Source organism: Pteronotus mesoamericanus, unplaced genomic scaffold, assembly GCF_021234165.1.
Source record: "Pteronotus mesoamericanus isolate MK-2021 breed Mesoamerican mustached bat unplaced genomic scaffold, CSHL_Meso_final contig_73, whole genome shotgun sequence".
NCBI lineage: Eukaryota > Metazoa > Chordata > Mammalia > Chiroptera > Mormoopidae > Pteronotus > Pteronotus mesoamericanus.
The window spans coordinates 29819460-29846951 of NW_026555245.1; the positions used below are offsets into that span (position 1 = coordinate 29819460).

Here is a 27492-nt window from a genome sequence, read left to right on the forward strand (position 1 = left end):
ATTATCAGGCAATTCACAAAATGGGAAACATATGGTCAGGAAACATAAAAATAGGTTCAATTTTACTCAAAATCTAAGACTTTCAAATCAAGATAACAATGAGAGGCTGTTATTAACTTGCAAATTTGCAAAGGTTTTTAAAAATAATACTCATGATTGACTAGGAAATAGGCACACCTATGCACATGGTGGGCGAGGCAATTTTTCCCCTAAAAGTATTCTAAATTCTCACTTTTTGTTACCAAGTAATTTCATTATAAAAATTTATAAAAAAATAAGAGATGTGCCCAAAGATTCATTTGCATAACTATATGTAAAATATGTTTAACATAAATATAAAATATGTTTATTGATATATAACTTATAATATCAAGAAATTAAAAGCTACCTGCATATTAAAAATAGAAGACAGTTGTATAAAATTGCATGCAATTTAACTTCTCTGAAACTCCCTGCCCCCTCCAATGAAACAGTTGTAATAAAGTTGTGAGTTTGAGGATTAAATGATTTATCATATACCTTCAATAAATATTACTTTTCTTTAAAAAAAAATTACATGCAGTATGTTCATTAAAAAAAACTGTAGCTATCACAAACTGTATTTTCAATTAATATTTTAAAAGTAAAAAAAGATGCTTAAAATAATTAATAATAAACAGATTACATAATATGCTAGCAGTTTTATGCATTCTATATATTTGGAGTTGGGGAACGTGTGTTAGAACATACAAAAGTTAAGAAAAAATGTAGCCATAAATGAACCAAAAATGACATAGAGGTGAAAATTTAATCTCTGGGAATATCACCAAAATAATAATTTATATGAATAATTTTTATTTTTCCCCCAAATAATCGTATAGTATAAACTTCACACAATATGTGTATAATTATTTAACCTAACAATAACCAATGAATGTTATTTTTAAAAAACTAACTTTTTTGCACATAAAATTTAAATTATTCCTTTTTCCTATGTTGTAAATTGGGGGGGAAAATGTAACAATAAGTTGTATTATTTGCTACACATGGTTTGACTTGGTAATGTCATTTAAGCTCCAGAATTTATAGCTTTGCAATTGATAAGAACTGAGAAATATATGAATTAGCCTTTCAGCTTCAAACATGAGATGACATTGTCAAGTATTGCAAAATTAACTGGGGCAGAGATCTTTTGCTCTTGTTGAGGAAAGGAAAAATTAAAAACAGTAGGAACTGTTGACTGAGTGCTAAGATGGAGCACAGAGAAGGAATGGTTTGGAGGGTCCGGGTGGGCTCCAACGAGGAGATCAATAGGAAACTGGGTCTGAAGGCACAGGACTGCCTAGCCCCACGAAGAAAGGGGAAGGACCCTCCAGGCTGGGGAAGCAGACGCTGACATGGAGACAGGGAGGAGAGTGAGCGTAGGCAGTGATTCTTGATGCGCACACTTCTCTCAAAGATTTAAAAGTATTTTTATATGTAGAAAATGGGTTTAGGTTGATTTTTTAAAAAAAGAGTAATTAAAAATATAATTCAGGCTACTACTGTTTCAATGTGTCATTTCCTTAAAGAGGAAATTCTCCCCTCAGAGAGCAATGAATTACTGTATATGGTTCTATATTTGTTTCAAATGTGGAAATTTTGGCAGACAAACCCCTGAATTTACTGCCATGATCTCAATAGTTTTAAAAAGGAATTTTTTAATATGACATTAACTGCTTTAGCTAAAACACCAAAGATCACAAACATCATTTTTATTGATGCTCTAAAAGTGAAAGAAAATACATTATTTTCTTTTCCATTACTCATTCTCTTTAGCTGGCTCTTCATGCCCTACATTAATCTAGAGCCAAGAGAAAGCCCTTGAGGTATAAATGAATAAAGTAGGTAGATGTCATTTTTTACTTCCTATTTCTTTGATTTATTTTAATCTTTTCTGGGTTAACTCATTAAATCAAGCACAAACAAACAAAAGTGGAACACGATATACCATTCTTGAGAAGTTCCATGGAAAAGTTGTAAACAAGTTCCTGCTTCTGGACCGGGTTGGCTGGCTGCTTATACTTAGTAAAGTCTTTGCTAAATGCCCCACTGATGAGGAGGCCGTGACGTGGTTTATGAGTGATGCTGAATAGCAAGGTGTCCCTGGGGACATCCAGATCAGCAGCATTGATGGTGGAAGGATCCAGCTCTTTCATCTGCCCTTCACACACCTTGACAACAGACAGAAAGTCAGAAAAGTCAGTTGCGTGCAAAATAAAACTGGTCTTTCTTTTGGCCAGTGGCTCAAAAAAATTTTTTTAAGATATCCTATTGCAAATTTCCCATGAGATTAGTGTGTTGCGAGTCCTAAATTTTTATGGTGTAACATAACCTTAGAAGGTAGGAAAAAATCTATTTAATCTCTTCCACGTTTTTGCTGAAGATTTCAAAGCACTTTATTTCTACGACAGACAAAGGGTACTATGTGCTTGTAAAATTTCATAATTCAAAAGTAGAGGAAAAAAGCAACCAAAAGATGCTTGTTTCCTGGAAGTCACAGAGCAGTTCACTTGTAAAACCGATTATAGACAGACCCTTCACTTTCAGATCCTAATCTGTCATTTTAACCTCCTGGACCTTGTTCCTTTTACAATTCTTATGTTTCTGTTTTAGAAATGGCACAAATATCTGCTATACACACCGGGGGCACTTGGTATTCTTAAATTTTTGTCATTGCAATAAAAACTTCAGGATTTCAATGGAAATCAATAATTGAGAAGGGTGCCTCTAGATGCAGAATGTAAATTTTAATTCTGGGTCTCTCATTTCTCCCCGGTCCTCACACTTCTAATTTTCCTGAACTACCTTCCTTCACTCTCACGCCTCACATCAGGTTTCCTACTCCTTTAAGCACAAACAGAACTGAATGTTTTTTATTTCATGTGTGATCTAGTCATTTAGAACTTGATGTGGTACTTAGCTGTCTCAGTCTTCTTTTTCTTACAGTAAAATTAAAGAAAATAAAGAAATGTTTCTGCTTTCTATTTTGAAATGTAGCACGATCCAATTATTAAGAACATATCTATTTAACATATGCTTATCAGGAATCTGCAATGTCATTGTGTTATATTTGTAAGGAATACAAATACCCAAAAGAATCAATTTTAGATGGAACTGTAAAGGCCTATCCCTCAATAATTATGACACAAGGAAGAAATTATCCAGTACTACTAAATATGTATAAGCAAGAAGCGCAAAAGGGTGGAGGAGACCAGGAATGTCATTATGGCTGAGTGGACATTTTAGCCTTGAAAGATATATGAGGTCTGTCCAAAAAGTACCCATCCATATTTTATGAAAAAGAGACATTTATTGAAGAAGATACAAGACAGAAGAAACATTGTACATAGGACAATGCCACCTCAGTCTCCTTCAAAGTAGGCACCTTGGGACCTCACACAGTTCTCCCAGTCGCTATCAGCTGCCCTGTCATGTTTTCCTGAAGCTCATCGATGGTCTAAAATCTCTTTCCTTTCAAAGGTGATTTTAGTTTTAAGAAAAGCCAGAAGTCACAGGACGCCAAATCTGGGCTGTGGGGAGGCTGAGTTTCACCAAAAAACTTCACAAGATGTGCTGCATGAATAGGCATGTTGTTGTGATGAAGCTGCTAATCACCAGTTGCCCATAGCTGTGTCTGTTTTCATTGTATTATATCTCTCTACCAACAAAGAACATTGAGGTAGTACTTCTTATTTATTTTTGGCCTGGAGGGGCATACTTGTGATGGACAACACCTCCCCAGTCAAAAAAACACAGTTAACGTGGTTTTGATCTTGTTGCAACCTTGCCATGCCTTCTTTTCCACTATCTTTGAAGCATTTTTGCCACACTTTTATTTGCACTGCATTCATTGCATCATCCCTGAAAGCCTTCTGAATTATCTGAATAGTTTCAGTGGAGGACTGTTCAAGCTTAACACAAAATCTAATGCAGCTTTGTTGCTCTACTCAGTCATTTTAAATTGGATAGCCACAAAGTACACATGCTCACTCAAAGGCGTCTACCATCCCCACTGACCAGTACAGTGAAGTTGATATTGTTCATGCATGCACGTTGCTGTCTGCTCTCCTTGGCTGCCAGGATACAGTGATGTCACTCATTATATTAACAATGGCTGGGCTTTTTCTGGACAGAACTCATACGTAGTTTACATTTGTGAAAATCTCATTTCTCCTTAGCCTCTCTTATTGACTATAAAGGGAGCTTTCCTGAAACTGCTTTTCATTGAATTTACATAATTAAGAACCACTTGCATATATGATACCTGGGATAAAATTATGCTGATTTTTTTAATCTGGCCCTACTTATTAAGGATGAAGGTGGCTTCAAAATATTAATGCACAGTGACATAATTATGAAATCATCTTTGATGGTAACTTGTCTTTTTGTCCAAGAAGTTTCATAAAGCAACCTAAAATCTGTTCTAATTATTCTTCATAGAGCTTGGGGCTTCTGGACTCACTATATGACAAAAATGGTAAATCAGTTCACAAGATGACTGTGAAATTATATTGAAAAAATATGGGATTCTTTTTTGTCTATCTAATTGCTTATTGAGATTTTAAATAAAAGGTTTAAATCAATATACACAAAATAAAGATACTCATTAGTAGATAAATTTGAAATAAATTATAATACCTTAAACTAAAACCTCACTTTTTTTTGCATGCTGCACACAACTTGATAGAAGCCCAGTTATCTACAAAATAAATATACTCTCTGACAAGAGAGCAAAATAAATATGATTATTGTTTAAAATCATTTGAATAAGGCTCCACATTTGTTACTCTTCAGTAGATTCTCTAAGGAATGCTCAGGTAAAAAGCATGGTTACCTTCGGAGAAGAGCAAGTAACAATTTCCCAGTTGTCTAATTATTTCAGAAACCCCAACCCTAAACCCTGGACAATAGAGGTAGATGTAGAAGAAGTGATCTGTAGAATTTTTTTCTGTCTCGTAATTATGTAAGTGAGCTTCAGAGAAATCCATGTTCCAACTGATGGGGAAAGGCAGTAGCTGACACTTAATATCTCATCTTGGGGTGGCTCTCATCTACCACTGAGTGTCAGTATAAAACAAAAATCAACTGAAGAGTTTTGCATTTAAAATTTGATAATTTTTTAGTGAAAAATAAGGTAAGATAATGGTTTTAAAATAGGTTATATTTGCTTCAGTCAGTGTCAAAAAAAAAAAAAGGACAAACATAGCAACAACAATAATCCAAATGGTACCTATTTAACTGAGTCTACTATGTGTCTGACCATCTTGATCACCATGGCTACCGCTAAGGAAGACTTGCTATTCATTGTGAAGATGAGGAAACAGAAGTATAGAGAAATAACTTACCCCAAACCCTACAGCTAGTAAAACTGTAATACCCAAGTGCCTCTTATTCCAAAGTCTGAGCTCATTCATTTAGTCAGGATTGGCTACAGGTATGCCTGGATTAAATCATCATATGTTAAAAATAGAAGTGTTTAAAAAGAATTCTATGCTGTTATTAAAAATTTAACATACATAATTAATTAGTTTTTAAAGTAGAGAATAGTAGGTATAACATGGTCCCTGATTTGTAAGTAGAAACATACAGAAAAGCTGCACATATACATAAACATCACTGGTATGTACACAGACTTTTTGGTGGCATTAATTACTAAAAACTCAACTGATGGGGAGTAACTATGGGTAGGAGCTGTTGAAAAGGGAGAATTTCATATTTCATTGTATATGTTTATCAACAGTTTAATTTGTTTAAGAATGTACATTTTTTATTATTATTTAAAAAATAACAGGCATTATCTTGGGGTGATATCATGGGCCATTTTAACTATTATAAACTTTTTCTTTTTATTGTTCAAATACATTTGTCTCCACCTTCCTGCCACCACTTTCCCCTGCCCCTCTCCCCCACCTCCCTCCCTCAGTCCTTTCCCACTTTGGCTTTGTATATATGTTTTTAAATAAAACTAACAAATATTATTATATAAAAACATTTTTAGAACTGCATAAAAATAGGGTTTTAAATTGTATTTTTTATTTCATGTATCTTTATAAATAGCTAGATTTTAAAAAGATGCCTGTAATTTATGAGTTAAGAGTCCTTGCCATTACAGCACTGGTTAAGAGGGCATGCTGTGGAATCAGACTACATGGGAGCAAATTCCCTAAGTGCCACTTACTTCCAAGCTCTGTAATTTTGGGCCACTTAGATAACCTCTTATGCCTCATTTTTACAGTTACTAAATGGCAATAATAACACCATCACCCTAAGAGATTATTGTGAGGATTAGATATGAATGCATGTAAGGGATTTGGAATAGTACCTACAAACTAGTAAGTATTTATGCTATATATATATATATGCAACTATAATTGCATCCATGCATTTGCTATATGTTAGCAATTATTATTATCATTACCATCATGAGTATTAGAATAATATTTTTCAAGTGATTGTATCACATGACATTTTTTACACCCTCCACACTCCTCATCACCTTAATGTGTTAAGTACACCTGAACCACTGTAAGTTGACAAGGTGAACATAAAAATCAGAAAATGATAAGAGAAATAGAAAATTCTGATCTTACAGTAATATTCTGTACAACAAAGTCAGGAGCTTCATCATTTGTGGGGTTGATTATAACATAAAATGGTATCTCCAAGGAGCGGCGCTTCCCATCTGTGACATACACCATGAACTGGTCAGCTGTTGGTTCTATCCTCAGGTGCCTGGACTGCACATAGTTAATATGCAAAGCCTTCATGTCTTTCCACCAAAATGAAGCTAAAGTACAGCAAGATAAAGCAGGTAAATAAGAAAATCTTTTTTTTTCCCCTAAACTGCTAGTCCTTAATCCTTTAATCAATAGCCTATTTCTCAGCAAAGCAAACGAGAGAGCATGGCAGTTGACCAAAGAATCGGCTATCAATGACTGTCAACTGTCAATATAAAAACAGATATCCATAAATCCTGAGGGAGGGTTAAAGTTTGCATGCAGAACAGAAAGGCGATAACTGCTAACCAGGATGCTAAGGGACTTCATGACGAGTGTTGATATACTTGGGTCAGTGAAATAATCTCTTGGTTAAAATTAGTTTTCTGTATGAGCAGTTCTTGTCACGTTTCATTTAGAAAGAGACCATCTCTCTGCCTTTCCCAGTAACTTAAGGAAATCCCTGTATGTCTCTGTTAAAGACACAGAGCCCAATGTTTTTTAAGCCATGTATTGTGAAGAGTATGGACTATAGAGAAAATCTGCTCTTTATTGAGTTACCTTTCCTTTCCCAGGGCCTCAGTTTTCTTGTTACATATTAATTTTCCCCTGATAGAAGGTTGGTAATTTTTAAAAATACCAAATAAAAGGATGTATTAGAAAAAAGAAAGAAACCATCCCTTTCAAATAAAGACAAAACAAGAGTCAATCATCAAGCACCTGGTTGGATTGAGTGGAATTAGCTGACCCGCTGTTTGATATTTTGACAATGTCTTAAGTCAAAAGAGAAAAGTATTCAATGTTGTGCATTAAGTCACAGGAACATTGTGTAAACTTTAACAATTAATCTATCCATCCCCTCCAGCTTTATTGAGATATAATTGACATATAACATTGTGTAAGTTTAAGGTGATGATTTGATACACACATATACTGCAAAATGTTTACTGCAATAAGGTTAGTTACACATCACTCATCTCATATAATTACCATGCTGTTGTTCAGGTGGTGAGAACATTAAAGCAGACTTGCAATGTGACTTTCAAATGCACAGTTCACTATTGTTAACTATGGTCCCCATGAGGTATCTTAGATCCCCAGAAATTATTCATTTTCATAGGTAAAATTTTCATTTATTTTGAAGTAAACTTGCATGCATGGGAAATTTTAAAGTTAAAATTAAAAATAATAATATTCAAAAGTATCAGCCATAATAATAATTCCTTAAATGTATATGGTGCTTTGACCATTTTTTCAGTTCTTACCCAGTGATTGAGCATGATCTAGCCAGTAAGAGCATACACATAGGCAAGTTATGCTGGTCAGGAAACTACTTACCTATACTTACGCCCATATTGCTTTTCTCAAAACCCATGGAAGGAAGGGTGTTTTCAAGATAGCCAAACTGGGGAAGAGAAATCAAAACAAATTCCAAGTCATCTGCTGCAGTGTCAGGGTCAGTGGCTGACAAATGGTTAATGGTGAGGGCTCCTGAGAAACCCTCATCTACCACGAACATGGTACCTGCATACAAGTAATAACATAGTTATGACTTAGCATGAAATCCTTTAATCAGAATAGTGAGGACAAAGGGAGTGATTGAAATTTCAGTTTGGAGAGGCCTCCCATATGCTAATACACTTCCACAGGAGATTTTCATTTCCTCTGGCGTAATTCTCCTTACAGTGAAAATATTCAGGGCTAATGCATGGGATTTGACTTATGGAATTACATTTTTTTCCTTGTACGAGCAAGCCAGACAATAATGGAAAGACAGCAGAAATACTAAATGCTTCAGTACAGCCCTTTAGTCATTCTCAAGGAACTCTGATTTCCCTTGTGTCTCTATAGAAGTGACAAATGAAAATAAGAGTTGCCAAACTGTTTTAATGATAAGCCACTAAATGTAGTTTATGCACTCTTCAAGATCAGTTGTTACCTCTGTTTGTCAGAGCGTTAATTGCCTGCAAGCTATTATGAATTGCTCATAACCACCGTTTTTTTAATGCCTTGGTACTTAATTATTCTGCAGGGACAATGCTTTCTTTCCAGAACATTGCTTGGGAGATAGTTTGCAAATTTCAATAATATTCATACATATGCTCATATTTTTTTCTGAGAGACAGAACATATACATAATGCCTATGAAGAGATGACTTTCTAAAAAGCAAATACAGTTAAATGTATATAAATGGTCTCTTTGGTATACTCATTCTGTTCTAATAGAAATTACTATGGACAAAATAAATTACTCTCTCTCCAGCAGGCACATAGTATTTTCTCATGTGAAATAAAACCAGACTATTTGAGGATTCCAATGCCCTCCTCATCCTAACACATTCTCTCTCTCTCTCTCTCTCCCCCGCCATGCAGAATTATCTAAATTTTTAAACAAGTAAATTCTTTTGCCCTGTAATCTTTTACAGATTTGGGGTTTTCCACAAATTTGCATTAAGGCAGTTATTGAAGGCAATTCTGTATCATGGATTTCTATTTTGACTGTAAGTAAAGTACATCACTGAACCATGGGTATGTGACTAGGTGAGGTGATAGAATTTTAACAGAAAAAAACATTGTCACCTATTGCAATTGAAGGTGGTTGGTTGTCCACTGGATGTACCGTGATGTTGAGATCATACACGGGAAAGGACTCATGAAGAGGAACAGATGGATGAGGTCCATTGTAGCAACAGCCATTCACTGAAGGGCCTGCTTCTTCATCTGAAACCACTAATGTAATGGTGTCATGACAAGGCACCAGGCCAATCTCGCCACCTGGAAGACACAACTATAGCTGAAACCTGACTTTTTAAAAATATTGAATACCAAGATGAAATCTACTCAAACCTCTTCTACAAGTATAGAATATCAAGAAGAGGAACTTAAGTGGCTAAAAAATAAAACTCGATTTTATCACTATGAAATTTGAGTTATGAAAATAATGCAAAAATGTTTGCCCATCTGTGGCTTTTGATGAAATCCCTGCCAAACATCTATTACCAAATGGAGGGGTAAAGCAGAGCTAACAAGGGTCTGACAGGTCACAAATGACCAAAGATGAGACACAAAACTAGTGATGGTTTCATTCTTCTCTCATAATTCTCTTTGGTAATTGCCAATTTGCATTAAACCACCTTAAATGAAAAACCATCAACCACATCGTAAGTCTAAGAAACAAAAAACATGGAGAGGTGAAATATAGAGATAATCCTCATTTTGTTGTTTGTTTCAGTATTTTTTTTAATATATAAAAGCCAAGATTTAACAAAATAAGAACAGCACCTTGAAAAGAAGTGATATTTGTTTTCATTTTTTTATTCTCTTTACGGTTGATACCTATGAGTTTCAAAATACCCTCCACTCAGGCAGTGAGGGGAAGAAGGAAGATGAGACAGTTTATCAGCGAACAGGACAGTCACTCTCAGGTTACTAGCTAATAGCACTGACGTAGTCGTGTTCATTATCCAGGGAACTGAAAGTTTTGCCAGATGCGCTTTTGGTAATTCTCATGCATCACTCTGAAAGTGCCAAAAGGGAAGCAATTATGCTTGAAGTTTTGATGAGACTAGAGTGCAAAAGATCAGGGACATCATCACTTTTTCACAAGATACATTGGTCACATCCAGAGTACTGTGCTTGGCACCACTCTCTCGGTTTAAAAAAAAAAAACAAGTATTGATACAATTCAGAGGTGATATTATGGAGGAACCAAATGATTAAAGGATGAGAAACAGTTTTTAAGGAAAAATAGAGTTGAAGTTGAGAGAATTAGAATTTAACAGCCAGCCTTCAACCTTGGTGGGAGAATTCTTTACCTTGAAATGAAATATAGTTTAAGGACATTATCTATACTTAAAACTCTTAGTCATAGTATTTACAGAAAAATTTTAATGACTCTATGCTTAATGGTTGGAGAATAGCCAATTTTATATCATAAAATATTTTATTTATTAAGCTTATGTTTACACTAACTTTATAACATTTAATAAATATTTTATCAGAAAAAAGTATTGGTATGAGAAATGTGTGAGATTTTACTGCTTATGTTTTCTTTTAGGATTTTTATGGTTTCAAATCTAACACTTAAGTTTTCAATCCATTTTGAGTTTATCTTTGTATATGGTATAAGAAGGTGGTCTAGTTTTACTTTTTTGTACATATATGTCCAATGTTTCTAACACCATTTGTTGAATAGTCTGTCTTTAATCCACTGTATGTTCTTTCCTTCTTTGTCAAATATTAATTGACCATAAAGACGTGGGTTTATTTCTGGGCTCTCTATTCTGTTCCATTGTGCTATATGTCTGTTTTTATGCCAGTACCATGCTGTTTTGATTACTATAGCTTTGTAGTATCGTTTGATATTAGGTAGCATGATTCCTCCACTATGTTATTTTTTTGACAAGATTGTTGTGGCTATTTGGAGTCTTATGTGGTTCCATATAAATTCTGAAATATTCATCTTAGTCCTGTGAAATATACCATTGGTGTCTTGGTAGGAATTGCATTAAATCTATAGTTTGGTTTGGGTAGTACAGACATTTTAATGATGTTAATGCTTCTTATCTATAAACATGGTATACAAGTATGCTTCCACTTATTTGCTTCTTTTTCAATTTTTTCTCCAGTGTCTTATAATTTTTCAAGTACAGGTCTTTTACATCGTTTGTTAAATTTGTTCTTAGTTATTTTATTTTCTTGAAGGCATTATAAATGGGGTTGTTTTCTTAGTTTCCCTTTTTGATAGCAGGGGTGTCCAGCCTTTTAGCATAAATGGGCCACACTGGAAGAAGAAGAGTTGTCTTGGGCCACACATTAAATACACAAACACTAACGAAAACTGATGAGGAAAAAAAAAAGTTTTAAGTAAATTTACAATTTTGTGTTGGGCTTCATTCACAGCAATCCTGGGCCACATGTGATTCTCAGGCCATTGGCTGGCCATTCCTGGTTCATTATTGGTATATAAAAATACAACTGTTTTTTGGATATTTATTATGTATCCTGCTACTTTACTAAATTCACTTATCAGTTATAGTAATTTCTGGTTAAATCTTTATGATTCTCTATATACAGCATCATGTCATCTGAAAATAATGACAGTTTTATTTCTTCTTTTCCAATTTGAATGCTTCTTATTTCTTCTTGTCTAATTGCTGTGGATAGGACTTCCAGTATCATGTTGAATAATAGTGGTATCAGCTCAGGCAAGGGAACAAAAGAAAAAAATGAACAAATGGACTACATCAAACTAAAAAGCCTTTGCACAGTAAAGGAAATGAGCAACAAAATGAAAAGAAAACCCACTGAGTGGGAGAACATATTAACTGATATATCTGATAAGGGCTTGATATCCACAATTTATAAGGAACTTATAAAACTCAATACCAAAAAAATAATCCAATTAAGAAATGGTAAAAAGACTTGGAGACACTTCTCCAAACAGGACATACAGATGGCCAACAGACATATGAAAAGATGCTCACTGTCACTAATCATCAGAGAAATGCAACGGAAACCACAATGAGGTATTACCTCACAAATGTCAGAATGGCTATCATCAATAAATCATCAAACAACAAGTGTTGGCAAGGTTGTAGAGAAAAGGAAACCCTCATGCACTGCTGGTGGGAATGCAGACTGGTGCAACTGTGGAAAGCAGTATGGAGTTGCCTCAAAAATTAAAAATGGAACTGCCTTATGATCCAGCAATTCTATTTCTGGGAATATATCTAAAGAAACCTGAAACACTAATTTGAGAGAATATAGGCACCTCTATGTTTATTGCAACAATATTTACAATAGTCAAAATTTAGAAACAGTCCAAGTATCTAACAGTAGATGAGTGGATAAAAATGTTGTGGTACATTTACACAATGGAATACTACTCAGCCATAAAAAAGGAAGGAAATATTATCTTTTGTGACAGTATGGGTGGACCGGGAGAGTATTACCCTAAGTGGAATAACCAGTCAGAGAAAGATAGGAGAATATGTATGACTTCACTTATATTTTAAACTAATAAACTAACAAAATGGAGACAAATTCAAGGATATGGAGAACATCCTGACAGCTGTCAGAGGAAATGGAGGGGTTTGGAGGCTGGGTGAGAAAGGTGAAGGTATGAAGGAAAAAAGAAAGAAAGACTCATGGACACAGACAATATGGTGATTGTCAGAGTAAAGGGGCGGGGGTGGTAAAAGAAGGTAAAGGGGGGATAAATGGTGATGGAAGGACACTTGACTAGTGGTAGTAAATACACAATACAATATACAGATGATATGTTATAGAACTGTACACCTGAAAACTATATAATGTTATTAACCAATGTCACCCTGATGAATTCAATTAAAAATTAATAAAGAAAGAAAAAGAAACTTCATAGTTAATGAAAAAGTATTTTAAACACTTATGGTGATAATTTAAATGAAAAAGGTAATCTATAAAACTGCACATACAACACAATTGCAACTACGTTAAAAATTATGGTTAGAAAAAAATAAAATACTGTAATACTGTAATGTAACAGGTAAATAAGTGATGTTTTTCAAAACATCATGATATTTTTCCATACTTTCTAAGTTTTCTGCAGTGAGCATGTGTTATTTCCATAATAATAGAAATCAAATAAAATAATGGTGACAAATTATTCTCAGGTGACTTTTATAATCATTGTTATGCAGACAAGAGGCCACTGAAACTAGATCCTACAATAATGGTTCTTTATACAAATCTTAGCACAGTGCTAAATAACTACCAACTGAGTAATTGCATGAACATTATAAGAAAACGTAGCACTCCAAAAAAAAATCTTTTGAATACAATATTTCTGCTAACTTAATAACATAGCAAAAAAATCTACTTGAAATAATTGCCCCAATGTCATACTAGGTCTTATGAAAAAAATTAGTTAACACTCTCTTATGTGGCTATCACATCTGTTGTTTAACACCTGGAACAAGGCACTGGAAGATACATTTCATCTCACCCCAACTTATCTATGCTGCACGAGCCTGCCAAAGAGGTTAAAATTTTGTAACAAACAACAATTGTTGGTCTTTGGATCCCTTTCTGCCAGTCTATTTGAGATCTCCTGGGGAGATCAAAAAGAAGTACCTAGTTGTAAACTTTTCGGAGACATTGAAAAGCATCAGGTACCTGGATGATGCTCCCCAAGGCAAGGAAATAACTAAATAAAGCTCACCTAAGACTAAACACAGATAAAACATAAGGAAATGCCATTTAAAGAAAAAAAGATGTCTGGGAATAATTAAAATACACAGTACTAATGGGCATGAGACAACTGGTATCCTAATAAAGCACTGTTTACCAAAATACATATAAAAATATTATTTTACAACTGTTTTCTCCCATTTCCAGATTAATTCTTAGATATCTCAATCCTCCCTCCTTGGGTTCCTTTCACCCTCCCCTCACTGCTTACATTCTCGCTCTATTTCTCTTCGAATAAGAAAATGATATGAATTCTGATATCTCTGATTTTTACAACCACTCACTTGGCCTACATATCCAATCATACTCCCCCCATGGAATTTACAGGTTAGAGAGGCACACAGACTAGTGAACCTGGGAGTGTAATAGAGCGCAATGAAACGCAGCTAGAGGGAGCATATGGTGTCCTTATTGCGGAAGTGCCCCGATCTGGAATTCAGAGGACCTGTAAGGGGTGATGACATGCGGATGACATGCAGGGTATCACACTGTCACTTTTTAATGTGAATGGGTTTGTCTACCAATTTAAAGGAAAAGTCCTTCACAACAGGGTCTGGATTATAATCCTTTGCAGCTCACAATGCCTAGTGCTGTGCCTTGCAGCTATCAGATGGTGAATTAATATTTTATTTATTTGAACATTTTACATGGGGAATATATGCCACTGGGTAACAATATAATGTTATGCCAGAAGCGTAAGCTTGGTACTAATAAACAAGCATTTACTGTATCTCTAATCTGTGTCCACCACTGCTGGGTGCTGTGGACAAGTTACACAAAGCCTGAGATGTCATCTTTGCTTTTCAGAAACTTCAAATGCAGGCCAGTTACTTCTTAAAAGCTAGAGGGTGATCAGTAAACTTTTAAAATTAATAACATAATTATCTTAGGGAGTTTACTTTAGACATTTTTGCTACAATGTTGTGATTTATGAACGCAGAAGCCAGAAGTTGTGATGGTCAAATAAAGCCGTCATCCAATTGACAAAAAAACGCCACGAAACAATTGACCAAAAAGGGAGTGAGGATAACCTCAGAGTGAACAGAAGAACTATGTGTGAGCACGACGGATGGAATAACAATAATACTTTATCTTTCTCTACTCTGAAGTTCATTATATTACTGAGATCAGAAATACTTCTAAGTATGTGATCCTACTTGAAAAATGGGATACAGACTGCTGCTGCTTCTTTCTAATGGCAGCAAACATTAAGACAGTTAGATTATTGGAACCTATAGTAAGGAGTGGGGTTAAGACTCTTGTGGTGTTACTTACACTCCCTCGCTCAAGCTAGTCACAATGCTGTCAATTACCTGTGTGTTTGTATGTCACAGCCCCTGAAATAACGTCTCCCTGAGAGAACTGATCCACTGTGACTCCAGCTTTCCTCACCACCCCATGCTGAGGTGCCCGAGAAATTATAAACATCAGCTTCAAGTCATCACTGTCCGCATCAGTAGCAAAAATGTATTCAGAGGTGATGACCACCTCATCACCCTCTGAGCAATGCATCTTGGGGTTGAGGTCAGGCTTTAGAATCGGTGGCTCATCATTTACGGGAAATACCTAAGGAGAAAAAAAAATGCATGTTTTCAAGAAAAAGAAAGCAATGACAAATTGCCCAACTGGTAACCCATAGCTCATAGTCAGAATGACAGGCATTTTCAATCTTCCAGACACGTGAAACAATAGCCATGGAATTTGGCCAAGCAGTTTGTATCTTTTAACTTTCCCCATATGACCCATATTATGAGAAATGACCCACATGAGAGACATTTTAGATAGGAATGGGAGAGTACAGTTATGGTTTGGGACTCAAGTCTCCCATTTGTTTTCAGGCAGACAAAATATAAATGTAATATAAAGCATCCTTCACCAAAGCCCCTAACCTCCTTCATTAAATTCACACATATTCTAGAGGAAATCTGGTCCTTGTGGTCTTATGCATTTACATTTACCACATCAAAGTTATTTATATTTCAAATTACAAAGCTCTCTTCTATCCTCAATTTCCTGCCACCCAGGAAGTTTCTCTGGACCCACAATAAGTAGCAGCTGTATTTGAAACATTTTAAGTTAAATCTGAAACTCCATACCCATCAAATCAATGCCAGGTTTCAACTTGACAAAACATTTTTCTCTTACTGTCATGAAAATAAAGCTCCAAGAAAAAGGGAAAGAAAGCAACATAGGCTCACACTGGCTCTCAGAATTTAAAAAGAGGATGAAGAAATTTGAAAATGTATGTCTTCTCAATGGACATGAAGGATGTTCCTCCTCTGAGTTTACAACCGCAACTTGGTGTATGCTGCAAGCTGACTTATCAAGCCTGGCTTGTGAATGCTCTCAGCCACCTTCCTTCTCCCTTGCTTCCGCCAAAAGGATCTTTTAAAATTTGGCTCTCAGCAAGTCACTTACCAGTAGGAACCTTCAATGGCTTCCCAGTGCTTCTCCTAGGATGTCTCTGGCCTCATTTCATGCTATGGGGTGCCTTTGCCACCCCACTCCATTTTCACCCCAAAACACGGCATTCCTCCCATCTCGGGCCTTTGCACCGTCTAGCACCCTCTCTCTGCCCCTTGGCTTGGTGTGCTCTGCCCCCAGCTCTGCTTGGCTATCTCCTTCCACACGTCACATGTGGATTCCTCAGGAAAAACTTCCTTGGCAACTCAGGCTCATTTAGGAACCTCTACTATTTACTCTCTTTTAGCACCCCATTTATTTGTAGAACACCTCACATTTTAACTAATTAACTATTTCAGTGATAATCTGTTTAATGTCTGCCTTCAGTCTTTGCCTGTAAGCTTTATTTGTCTCATTCACCACCATAGGCTTGGGAGCATCTAGCATAGGACCTGGCTAGTACAGAAGATACTATCAAAGGGGGCAGGGGGATGGAGGCAGAAGAGAGTATAGGAGGGATAAACAGTAATGGAAAATAATACAATAAAAAATGAACTATTAAAAAATTCAAAAAAGAACACACTAATTAAATATTTGTGGCATAAATGAATAAATGAACATAACCCTGTATATATGCCCCAATTACCCTGCTATTTAAACAGTTGTTACACTCTACAATAAGTATACATGAAATTATATTGACACTGTCCTTTAATGGATAGAGGGATGGGGTGATAGAAACCCAGGCTTATTTATCTAATAAAAAGTAAAAAAAGTATACAATATTCTATTTTCTATTGGCTTATAAGAAAACAGTATCTTTATTCAACTCCTCTGAATGGATTCATTAAAGACCACCTTACTCTAGTTCTTGACTTGATCAATGAATCTCACCAATACATTCACGATGACCACCTCATAGCAGTTTAGGAAATAGCCTCAGCCACAAATGAATAATACAGTCTAAAGGCAACAGAATTAAAACTTTTCTTCTAGATAAAAAAAAAAAAAATCACATGGAATTGTCCGAAATTGGTTTTTACTTCTGACTGGCTTTCAAAGGCCATGCCCTTTTGTCTAAAAAAGAAAAATAAACACACTGTTTTCCCCAAATGCACTGCTTATTGTCATTAATAAGAAGATGCTAATGCGAGAAGATAAGTAGGGCTGAATTTTTTTTCCCCCTAAAATTTGCTTTTCAGGAAAAAAAGTAACTCAGAAATGCTCTCTCTCTATATAAAAGTCTGTCAATAGAAAATAAATTTTCTTATTGAAGCTGAAATAACATATTGTTCTTCATCTAGATCTCAAGGCCATCATGAGGATTAAGTGGAAAAATGGAAAGAAGAAGCTCTTCATCATGATGGGCATGGTTAGGTACTCACGAAATGTTAGCAAACATGATCACTATACTCACCTGGTAATTTACAGCTGTAGGAGTGGTGAGGAGGGAGGAACATTGGTCTAAGTACCAGAGAGTGGAGGTGCCAGCCCAGGTCTGGTCTACACAGTCAAGGTAATGACGCTGGGCATGTCATTGAACCTTCTTGGACCTACATGCCCTTCACCATAAAATGGGGATAATTCCTTCCCTGTCTCCTTAAAACATTAGATGGATGTGGTCATTCTTAATTAGTTATTAACTGTAAAATATTTTATAGACCCATTATTATTATCACAAATAATAATTTCACATCACAAAAATCTGACAAAATTCAAACACAAATAGAAGTTAGTAAAGTAAGAATAATTAGTGGCTCTTTCACGAGCATAATGAGTCTTTTTGAAGACCTCCCTTTGTCACTAACTCTAAATATCTGCAAATCCTATGAGTTATGCTTATGGAGCTGAGTGGTCACTGAACAGCAAAACTTAGGGGTTCCCATCAGGTCTTTGGGAATATACTCAACCTTTGTGTGCAGATTTTTCTTCATCTGTCGAAAGTGGGAAAATCATCATTTCAAACACGCCTCAGGCCAGTTCACAAAGGGGCACCATGCATGTACAGACAGAGCGTCATCCATACGACAGAGAAAATCCTGGTGAGGCTAGTCTAACCTGCTCAGCTATAGGTTGAGTGTTACAGCTCAAAGATATTAGAAATACTTTATACATAAAATCAACTGCATTTAAAGTTAAGTATATGGGTTTGAGGCCAGAGCACCTCTATCTTTAAACGGACTGAAGAAAGAAAACAATATGCCCACTTCACCAATACAACTTTGCTCTCTATTTCCTGTCCTGAGATAGTCAAAGATGTAAGCAGGCATTCTCATCTTTGGAGTCTGTGTTCTATCACAGACTCTATCAGAGACTCTAAGAGTCTTCTAAACCAGGGAGGAAACTTTCCACCCACCTCAATGTGTAGAACAAATTCTCCTGAATTGGTGCCATCTGTGACCTCCAAGAATATGTCATCCTGAAGTATCTCAGATCCATCGTGCTGATACCTGTGGGGAGGACATTTGTCATAACCTCTCAAGACCACTAAGAGAGTATCCTGAGATGCCTGACACGAGAGCTCATTCATGGCTTTGGCAATAAGTTCAAAAAATAAGGATCAAAAAATGCAGGATAATCATATTTAACTACTTAAGTATCCCTGAATATAAAATTGCTCCCCCTGGAAAAATGTGTCATGTGCATTCATAATTTCTCCTCAAATCCAAAAGCAGCCCTTTAGTCTGCCACTGTGACAGTGGAAACCAGCTGGCGCATCTCTGATTACTTACAGAAAATGTTGGTGCCAGGAGGACTCTGAAACTGGGCAGTAGACACGTAAAAGTGCGACACTATGTAGCTTTGGATGAGTCTCCCTCCTCCCTCACTAAGGCTAATTCTCCTGTCTGTGCTCTGGAGCTGTTCAGCTCTTCTCTCAAACTTTGATCTAGGACGTATTTATTGCCTCTCTTCTGCCATTTTCCCTTTTTTTTCTTTTTCTTTTTTTTTTTACTACCTCTCTTCTTTTCCATCTATAAAAATTTCAGACATAAAAAGATTTTTCCGTAGTCTGGCCTTGGCTTCAATGCCCTTTCATTCTCAGTCAAATTTCTTAAAGAAAGTGTCTGTTCCTAGACTTTCCATTTACTCTCCAGCCCACTGTAGTGATACACAATAAGTTCTAAAAAGCCATTGCCCTGAGCCAAATTTTTAGCTTTTCAATGACCTGTTTAAAATACGCATGAAAGGAAATATAAAATTAAATTAAAAGTTCTATTAGAAGCCAATCACAAAGTACTACACATTGGGTGATATTATCTATGAAATGCCCAGGATGGGCAAATCTAGAGATAGAAAATAAATAAGTGGTTGTCTACTGCTGGGAGGCGACGAAGAATTAGGAGGGGCAGATAAAGGATACAGGATTTCTTCTTGAGGTAATGAAAACATTTCAAAATTGACTATGGTGAGAGTTGCCCAAATCTATGGACATATGGAAAGCCACTGAATCATATACTTAAACTAGGGAATTGTGTATGAAAGGCATATAAATTATATCTCAACAAACTGGGTTTAAAAAAACAAAAAAGGAATTTGCGTTAAAAATAGTATAGTATATTGAACATACATATAAAACACTTATATATGAAAATTTCCAGGGTTAAAAGGTATTTTACTCAGGACCAACCTCCCCCTACTCTGGATAGATGGGTTGGGATTCTATTCCAATGGTAGAGAAGGTCCACCTCCTTGCTCCAGTGTCCTTCCCACAGGCTGCCTCCTATACTTTACTTGGTCATGTTCCCTTATATTTTCAGCAAATTAGATTGGTATGAGATAATGTGCAAATGCTCTTACTATGCCAAAATTTCTAAAAGGGCCAAGTGAGGCTGGGAGTACACATCCAAAGGCATGGCTATGCAGTCAAACAGAACTTCTTTCATAACCAGACTCTGACATATACTAAGTGACCTCACCTCTATGTACCTTAGTTTCAACTGTAACACAAGAATAGAACCATCTACTCAACTGGCTTGATTGATGTGAAGTTTAAATTTAAAAAAAAATAATAATTGCAAATCTCTAGAAGAATGCTTAAACTATGTGGGCTGGCTAATACTGGCATTTTTCTCTTTCAATCCATCATTCACACCATCGTAGAACTACTTAAACAGCTCTCTAACCTGTAGCTAAGAACTGAGACCTCAAAAGGAAAGGAAATTTTAATGAGGATAAGAGTAATGAAAAGAGTTAAAGATATCAGCGGCTGTAAGTAAATAATGTAACTAAACTATCATATGAAATTGATCTTGCTGTGTATGAATCCTAGTTCCTATTAAATTTCCAATATGGAACTAAGCATTTGATGCCTAATACTTCCTACTGTACTCTATCAGAAGGGCCAAAATTCCTATCTATAACTTGAACTTGTAAAAAATTAACCAGTATGTTGGTCTACCTGACCATTGCTTTTGAGTATCTTGCATTGTTTTACAGAAGGTTTTTTTTACTAGATTTTTTAGAAAAGTTTCTTATAGAACCATAAAAGACTAGGTTCAAGGTAAGGGCACTACTATAGGACTGTGAGGCAGAGGCTGTTCTATCCCTGTCAGGGACCCAAGACTTACTCCATACCCAACCTACCCAGCCTATCCTATTTTCTCACCTGCAAATCCCCTTCCCAGTAGAATGTAATAAAATTTAGACTAAAGGCATTGATCAACAGAATTCTATTCCCTGGTTTCCAGGGTTCTGAAATTGGCTTTTCTTAAAGCCAAGTTCAATTATGTAGATTAGCCTTACAGATGATTTCAGTCTATATCAATCTAGTTTGACTGTTATCTCTTGTGATATGTATAGTTTCATCAAATTTAATATTCATGGTAATGAATATTTTGCTGTTTAAATATCCATAAAGCCATCCCCCTGTGACAGCAAGCCAGAGGGAAAGAAGCTGTCTGGGGAAAATGTAAAATTTTGTCATTTCTAATTTTCAACTGACCCTTGAAAGTAATGAGTGGCATGTTAGTACTTCTGAATGAATTGGATGAACTTCTTTCTTTTACTCTGCCTCACAGTTGATCCAGATGGGAGCCAAAGCATGTAAAGAAAAAAAGCCAGGAAATATTCTAACCTAACTTTTAAGGCATGGAGTTCTCCCCAAGAAAATGTGTCCCCTGTGTTTAGAGGAAACCCATTCAGCTCCACCCTTCCATGCTGAGGCGGTCTCTGCAGGGAGAAGTAGATACTGTCCAGTTTGGTATCCACGTCAGAAATCAGAATATGCTCTGTGCTGACAACACAGTGACCTCCCTCAACCACTCTCAGAGGGTTGGTTAGTACCTAGAAAGAAGAAAAGAAATATTTAAAGCCTTGTTCCATGAGGTATCCCTGAAGAAGAACTCACTAAACCAATAAAAAAATTCCAGTACCATATTCACATGTTAAATAATTTTTCAAGAACGTGGTAAAGAGATCAAGTTCATAGCTGAATGTCTCGGCTGAGAAATATTGTTTATAAAATGTTTCATATCCTAAGCACTGATGGATACAAAGAAGCAAGGCAGATCTATAACCCCGAATGTATCTACAATTCATTTATCCCAGCCCCTGTATAGTAAAAGCAGCAAATTTGTTACTATCACTGGAGCTAACATGAGAAAAAAATAACATCGATCATCATGTACACACCAACCATTGCTCAACACATTCATACCTTAATCTACAAAATGAGTAAGACCTATATTAAATTCCCCTAGAGAAATAATCCATCTCTTTTCTTCAACCTAAAAATTCTTAAAGACTTAGGAAAGTAATTGGAGTTTTTAAACAGCAGTTATAGTATTTCAGAGATGGAAGTGGAGCAGGGAAATTGAAGATCAGAATTTGAACATTCCATAGGAAATAGATTTATTCAAACATTGGACTTAAGTATTGAAGCCAATCCAAGATGGCAGTGAAGTAGATGTAAGCTATATTAACCTTTTTCCAGGACTGAACTGGAATTACAACTAAATTATAGAAAAATCATCCTGAATAACCAACTGTACACTAGCTGGAGAGAAGCCTTATAACCAAGGACATACAGAAGAATTTACATCACCACAGACTGGTAGGAAATGTAGAGGTGTAAGAGGGCTGGCTGGACTCCCATGGGCGGCAGCTGAAGTTCCAGAGGAATATTTCAGCAGGTAGGGAGTTCCCACTGAGAAGTTTGGGGTCTAAATCCCAAGCTGGGCCCCCCAGCTTAGAGTACCAGAACTGGGAAAGACACTCAAATAACATCCAGGTGTGAAAAGCAGTGGGGTTTCTGTCTGCCAGGGAGAGATGACTAGAGAAACAGAGAGCCTCTTAAAAGGCCAACACAAAATTTCATTGGCATCCACCAACCCTGGGCTCTGGCAGAGGGAGGAGAGAGTGGACTAGAGATACAAAAGGAGAGTCTGGGATTGGTAGCACTGGGAAGAGGGCTGAAGGGTCAACCAACAGGATCCCTGTGCTCAGTCATTACCCATACTTCAGGAGCTATCTTTCTCTGGCAGAGCATTCTACTCCATATGCAACAGCCTGAAGGGATGCAATAGACCCATCTGCAGGAATCCTTCTTACCCCACCCTGTGGAAGTTAAGCCCTGTTAAGGAGTAAAGCTGTGGGCTATCTCAGCAATCAAGCCTAACATCAAAGGCAAATCTCTGGGATTTCTGAGACAGTAGCTGACTATCCCCCAGGCCCAGTGGTGGTAAAAGCGGACCTTCGTGTGCAGCCTGACTCTTTCAGGTTAGCATGGTGTCAAGGTCCCCCCATGGTTATCACTCAGTCCAGCCATCTGTCGGCATTTGAAATCAGGAAATCATTCCTATGACTGGTTTCCCCGAAACTACTTATTTAATTTTATTTCTACTATTCTCAGGTCTCTCAGATACTATTTAATTTGTTCCACAAACTGTAGAAAAAAGACAGAAACCACTATGCCACTTGAGTACCAAGTCCTCGTAAATATTCAACCAACTTGCATCCTTCTTGGTTTTCTGCACAGATCATCTTCCTCTAGGAAAAGACTTTGACTGCTTTGCATAAAACAGTACTTCTCCATGATTGTTCAAGAAAAAGCTTTAGCTTCTTTACTTGCTGGCCTCTATCTCATACATAGAAAAGGATGGCGTGAATAAAATCTAGTCAAATTAGCTGGTTTTCTAAACTATTTTCTCCATGGGAATGTGATCTGGTTTCCAACAGGGAATCAAAGAATAGAGTTTAGATTATTTTGTGTGAGTTCCTTGGTGCATCTTCTACCAACAATTGCAAGCTCACTGTCCTGAGGGGTCAGGCCAGTGATGTAAACGGCTGCGCGGAGTTGGGTGGGAACTTTGGTGACCGGAGAACACGCCTTTTCCAACTGTTGCTGTGGGATGTGTGGGCTAGGTGTTGTCAGAGCCTCCAAATTTTCAATAAAAGCCAAAAATCCAGACTTGATAAGACTTGAACATGATAAGTTCAAAATTGCAGTATGAATTCCTAATGTTGGCAACTCACTATTCAAAAATATGGTTTTTCACCCAACCCAAGTTCTGTGGGTTTTGTAAGCCCCTTGCTCCCTCAGGGTGAGCCCTGTGTCCCACAACCTTGGACAAGTGTAGAGATGGTGAGGAGTGAGCAAGAAAGGGATCAGCAGTGCTTTCCAGGCTATATTCCAGGTAGCTTACCTGTGAAGGTGACCTATTCCCTTGGGGATGAGACATATGTAGGTTCTAGTCTCCTCGGGTTCCTAATGAATGGGTAATCCTACTTTGTCTTTCTGCTTCTTAGGGAAGAAAAATGAGTCCAGGAATAGCCACACCAATTTGAAAGAATATGTGGACCCCTATGCTCATTGCAGTATTACTTACAATAGCAAATATTTGGAAGCAGCCCAAGTGTCCATCAGTAGATAAATGAATGAAAAAGCTATGGCACATTTACACAATGGAATATTACTTGGCCATAAAGAAGAAGGAAATCTTTCCCTTTGATACATCATAGGTGACCCTGGAGAACATTATGCTAAGTGAAATAAGCCAGTCAGAGAAAGACAGGTACCATATGATTTCCCTCATACATGAAATCTAATGAAAAAATAAACTGATAAAAAATAGAAACAGACTCAAAGATAGAGAGGAGGCTGACAGCTGTCAGAGGGGAGAGGGGGTTGGGCAGCTACATAAAAAAAGGTGAAGGGATTAAGCAAAAGCAACAACAACAACAACAAAACTCATAGACCCAGACAATCACCCTATGGTGATTACCAGAGGGACAGCAGGCTGGAGAGAGGTAAAAGAGGTGGGTGAAGGGTGATGGAAGGAGACCAGGTGGGGTTATTATAGAATTGTACACCTGAAACCTATATAATTTTATTAACCAATGTCATCTCAATAAATTCAAAACAAAAAGGAAAAAAAATAGCCACACCAATTAACTCTAGCACTCTGATGGGGAGGAGGCAGAGTATGGAACAAACTGCCAGTATGAACCCCACCTCTCAGATAAGACTCTCTAGGAGGCATTGCCTTTGTAGTTCAATTTTAATGAGAGACCCCAGTGTTTTACAACTTCATAAACATTGGGGAGTAGGACTGGATAGAATGGAAGGGCCCATCTCAATTCATTTTGGAAAGTTAAAAGTGTCTTTAGATTATAGAGTAGCATAGCTAGCCTGTGGTGAGAGCAAATAAGCCCTTCTGGTTGCTAAGAGACCTATAATTTAATCCCCTTCCCCTGATCAACACATGAAACTCAGCAGAAAAGAAAGGAAATGAAAGAGATTTTGAAAAAAGCTTTGAAAATAACGCCAAATTCAGCAACTGGAAAAATCTCACCTTTAGACAGAAAGTCCCATGGGAGGCAAAGGACTCCCCTTCCCATGCTTTTTCCTACACTGTGGCTGGAAAATAAAAAAGTTCTTTAAAATTGCCTAAAGACAAGCCAGCATTTCTAGTCAGTCTTTCCCTGCTTTCCTCAGGAGATTCTTCCTTTTCAGCCTTTATATCAAACATTGCACATACCTCAGGAATTTGGTTGTCCACTGGGAGAACCGTGATGTTAAAGCAGATCCCATGCAAAGTGCCACCATGCTGGTTGCTGATGGAAAATGTGAACTGGATGTGTTGCGGATGGGGGCCTATGTCATGCATAGGTGGCATGTAGGCCACTTTCATATAGTTCACAGCATCCTGCAAAGCAAATTGAGATGGACACATGGGTGCCAATTTGCAAGGATCAGACTTTCAGAGATATAGGTCCAAGGGAACCATCATAATAATAAAATGGAATAATGTAAATGTACCATCATCAATCTGAGGATTCCAAAAAGGTCTACTTTATAAATCACATTTTCTAAAGATCGGGAAGGAAAAGGACAATGAAATCAAGTAAATATATCAAGTACTTGAAGCCAGTCCACTCTATAAAAGGCAGGAGACTTGAATTTTGACTCAGCTTCTCCATAAGTAGAGCTCATGTGTGAGCTCCACTAGTTTAAGTCACCGTGTCAAGCACGGCCTCTTTCTCTTTATCTGTAAATTAAATGAAATTATAAAATAATAGTACTTCCCACATGGGGCTGACATACTCATTTACAACATCTAACTAAAGTGAGATTAGGCATAATTAGCCCCAAACTAGAGATGCAGCTGCTGTCTAAGCACACTCATCACCATGGCTATGACCTCTATGGGGTCTTCAGAGTAGGGTCCATAGGAGTAAGGAGAAGACTGATAAAACATTTTTGGAAAGTAGTAGATGTTTTAGGTTGAATTGTGCCTCCCAAAAAGTGTGTCAAAGATGTTGAAAGTATTTTGAAAAGTATGCTAACCCCTGATACCTCAGACTGTGACTTTATTTGGAAATACGGTTGTTGCAGATGTAATTAGTTAAGGGAAGTCATAGTGGAGTATGGTGAGCCTTCAATATCTGGTAAACTTATAAGAGAAAAGAGACAAACAGGAAAAAGATGACCCTGGATGACAGGCAGAGGTTGGAGCAATATGTATGCAAGCCAAGGAATGTCAAAGAGTGCCATCAAACCAGCAGAAGCTAGGAAGAGGAAAGGAGGAATTCTCCTACATACTTTCAGAAGAGCAAGGCTCTGCCAACACCCTGACTTCAGACTGCCAGAATGTGAAATGTGAGACAATGGATCTCAGTTGTTTTAAGTCACCCAGTTTGTGGTACTTTGCTATGAACAGCTCTACCACGTCCTTATGGTAGGATATTAGATAAACTGAATTTTGGAATAACAACGTATGTGCCAGGGTCCTGCTGGCAAAACCATGCAAAAGTCTGTGTCAAATTACAAGATGTTAAAAATCATTCCAACTTGATCAAGCACTGTCAAATAGATGTTGCATGCTTAATGTAAATGTACAAACAGAAAGAATAAAGACATCAAGCAATTGTAACAGATGTCAAAGACTATCATTCTCAAGTGCAATAGTAGGAGAACCAGGACTTCTCAGAGGATATTTCCATCATGTTTTTAAACATTTTAGCACAGCATCCTACCTGAGTGAATGATTTCAAGTCCAGGGCTGCAGGATTTTTGGCTAGCTTTGGTATGCTATCCACCATGAATAATTTCCCAGCATCCAAGTGTCTGATGAGAAATATTGAATATATCAGCTCATTTTCCAGTTAACAAAAATTAAGTCACATAGCCTACAACCAAATTTTTTAAACCTGAAAGAGCACATCATGAGAATAAATAAAATATTAAGTTCCCATACCCTGTCTTTATATGTTGGGGATTCTAGCCTTAAGTCTAATCTCATTAATGCCAATCTTGTCATTACTGCCATTCTTATCATTACTGCAAGAAGTACATACAATATTTTCTGCTTTGACATCATAAAAAAGATTCATTGTTCTCATCCTAAAAATGTTTCCTTGCTGTCACATACATGTTACCAGCCTAAGGTATATTCATGCCACTTTTCTGGATTGGGATCATAGAATATGGTCATTTTGTGGCCATCAATGCCTAAAAATAATATTATAAAGACTCAGTAAATTTTACCAAAAAGAAAAAAGAAGGATTCTTTTTAGAAAAGGGGATTAAAGACTGCTTTGATTCAATTAAACTGAAGACACTACAAGATGCAGGTAACTTACCAATTAGTACAACTTTTGAAGGGAGGTACAAGTTTGA

The 27492-nt window shown here is 36.7% G+C and overlaps 1 protein-coding gene across 1 annotated transcript in view; it reads right to left on the bottom strand.

The window, feature by feature from the left end:
• FREM1 (FRAS1 related extracellular matrix 1) overlaps positions 1 to 27492 on the bottom strand; it is a 115729-nt gene that overhangs the window by 55848 nt on the left and 32389 nt on the right. Inside the window, 9 exon segments of the mRNA XM_054583175.1 lie at positions 1970 to 2192; positions 6612 to 6808; positions 8076 to 8261; positions 9318 to 9512; positions 15284 to 15536; positions 18730 to 18823; positions 21448 to 21656; positions 25352 to 25519; positions 26850 to 26940. Of these exon segments, the coding sequence (XP_054439150.1) occupies positions 1970 to 2192; positions 6612 to 6808; positions 8076 to 8261; positions 9318 to 9512; positions 15284 to 15536; positions 18730 to 18823; positions 21448 to 21656; positions 25352 to 25519; positions 26850 to 26940 (1616 nt within the window).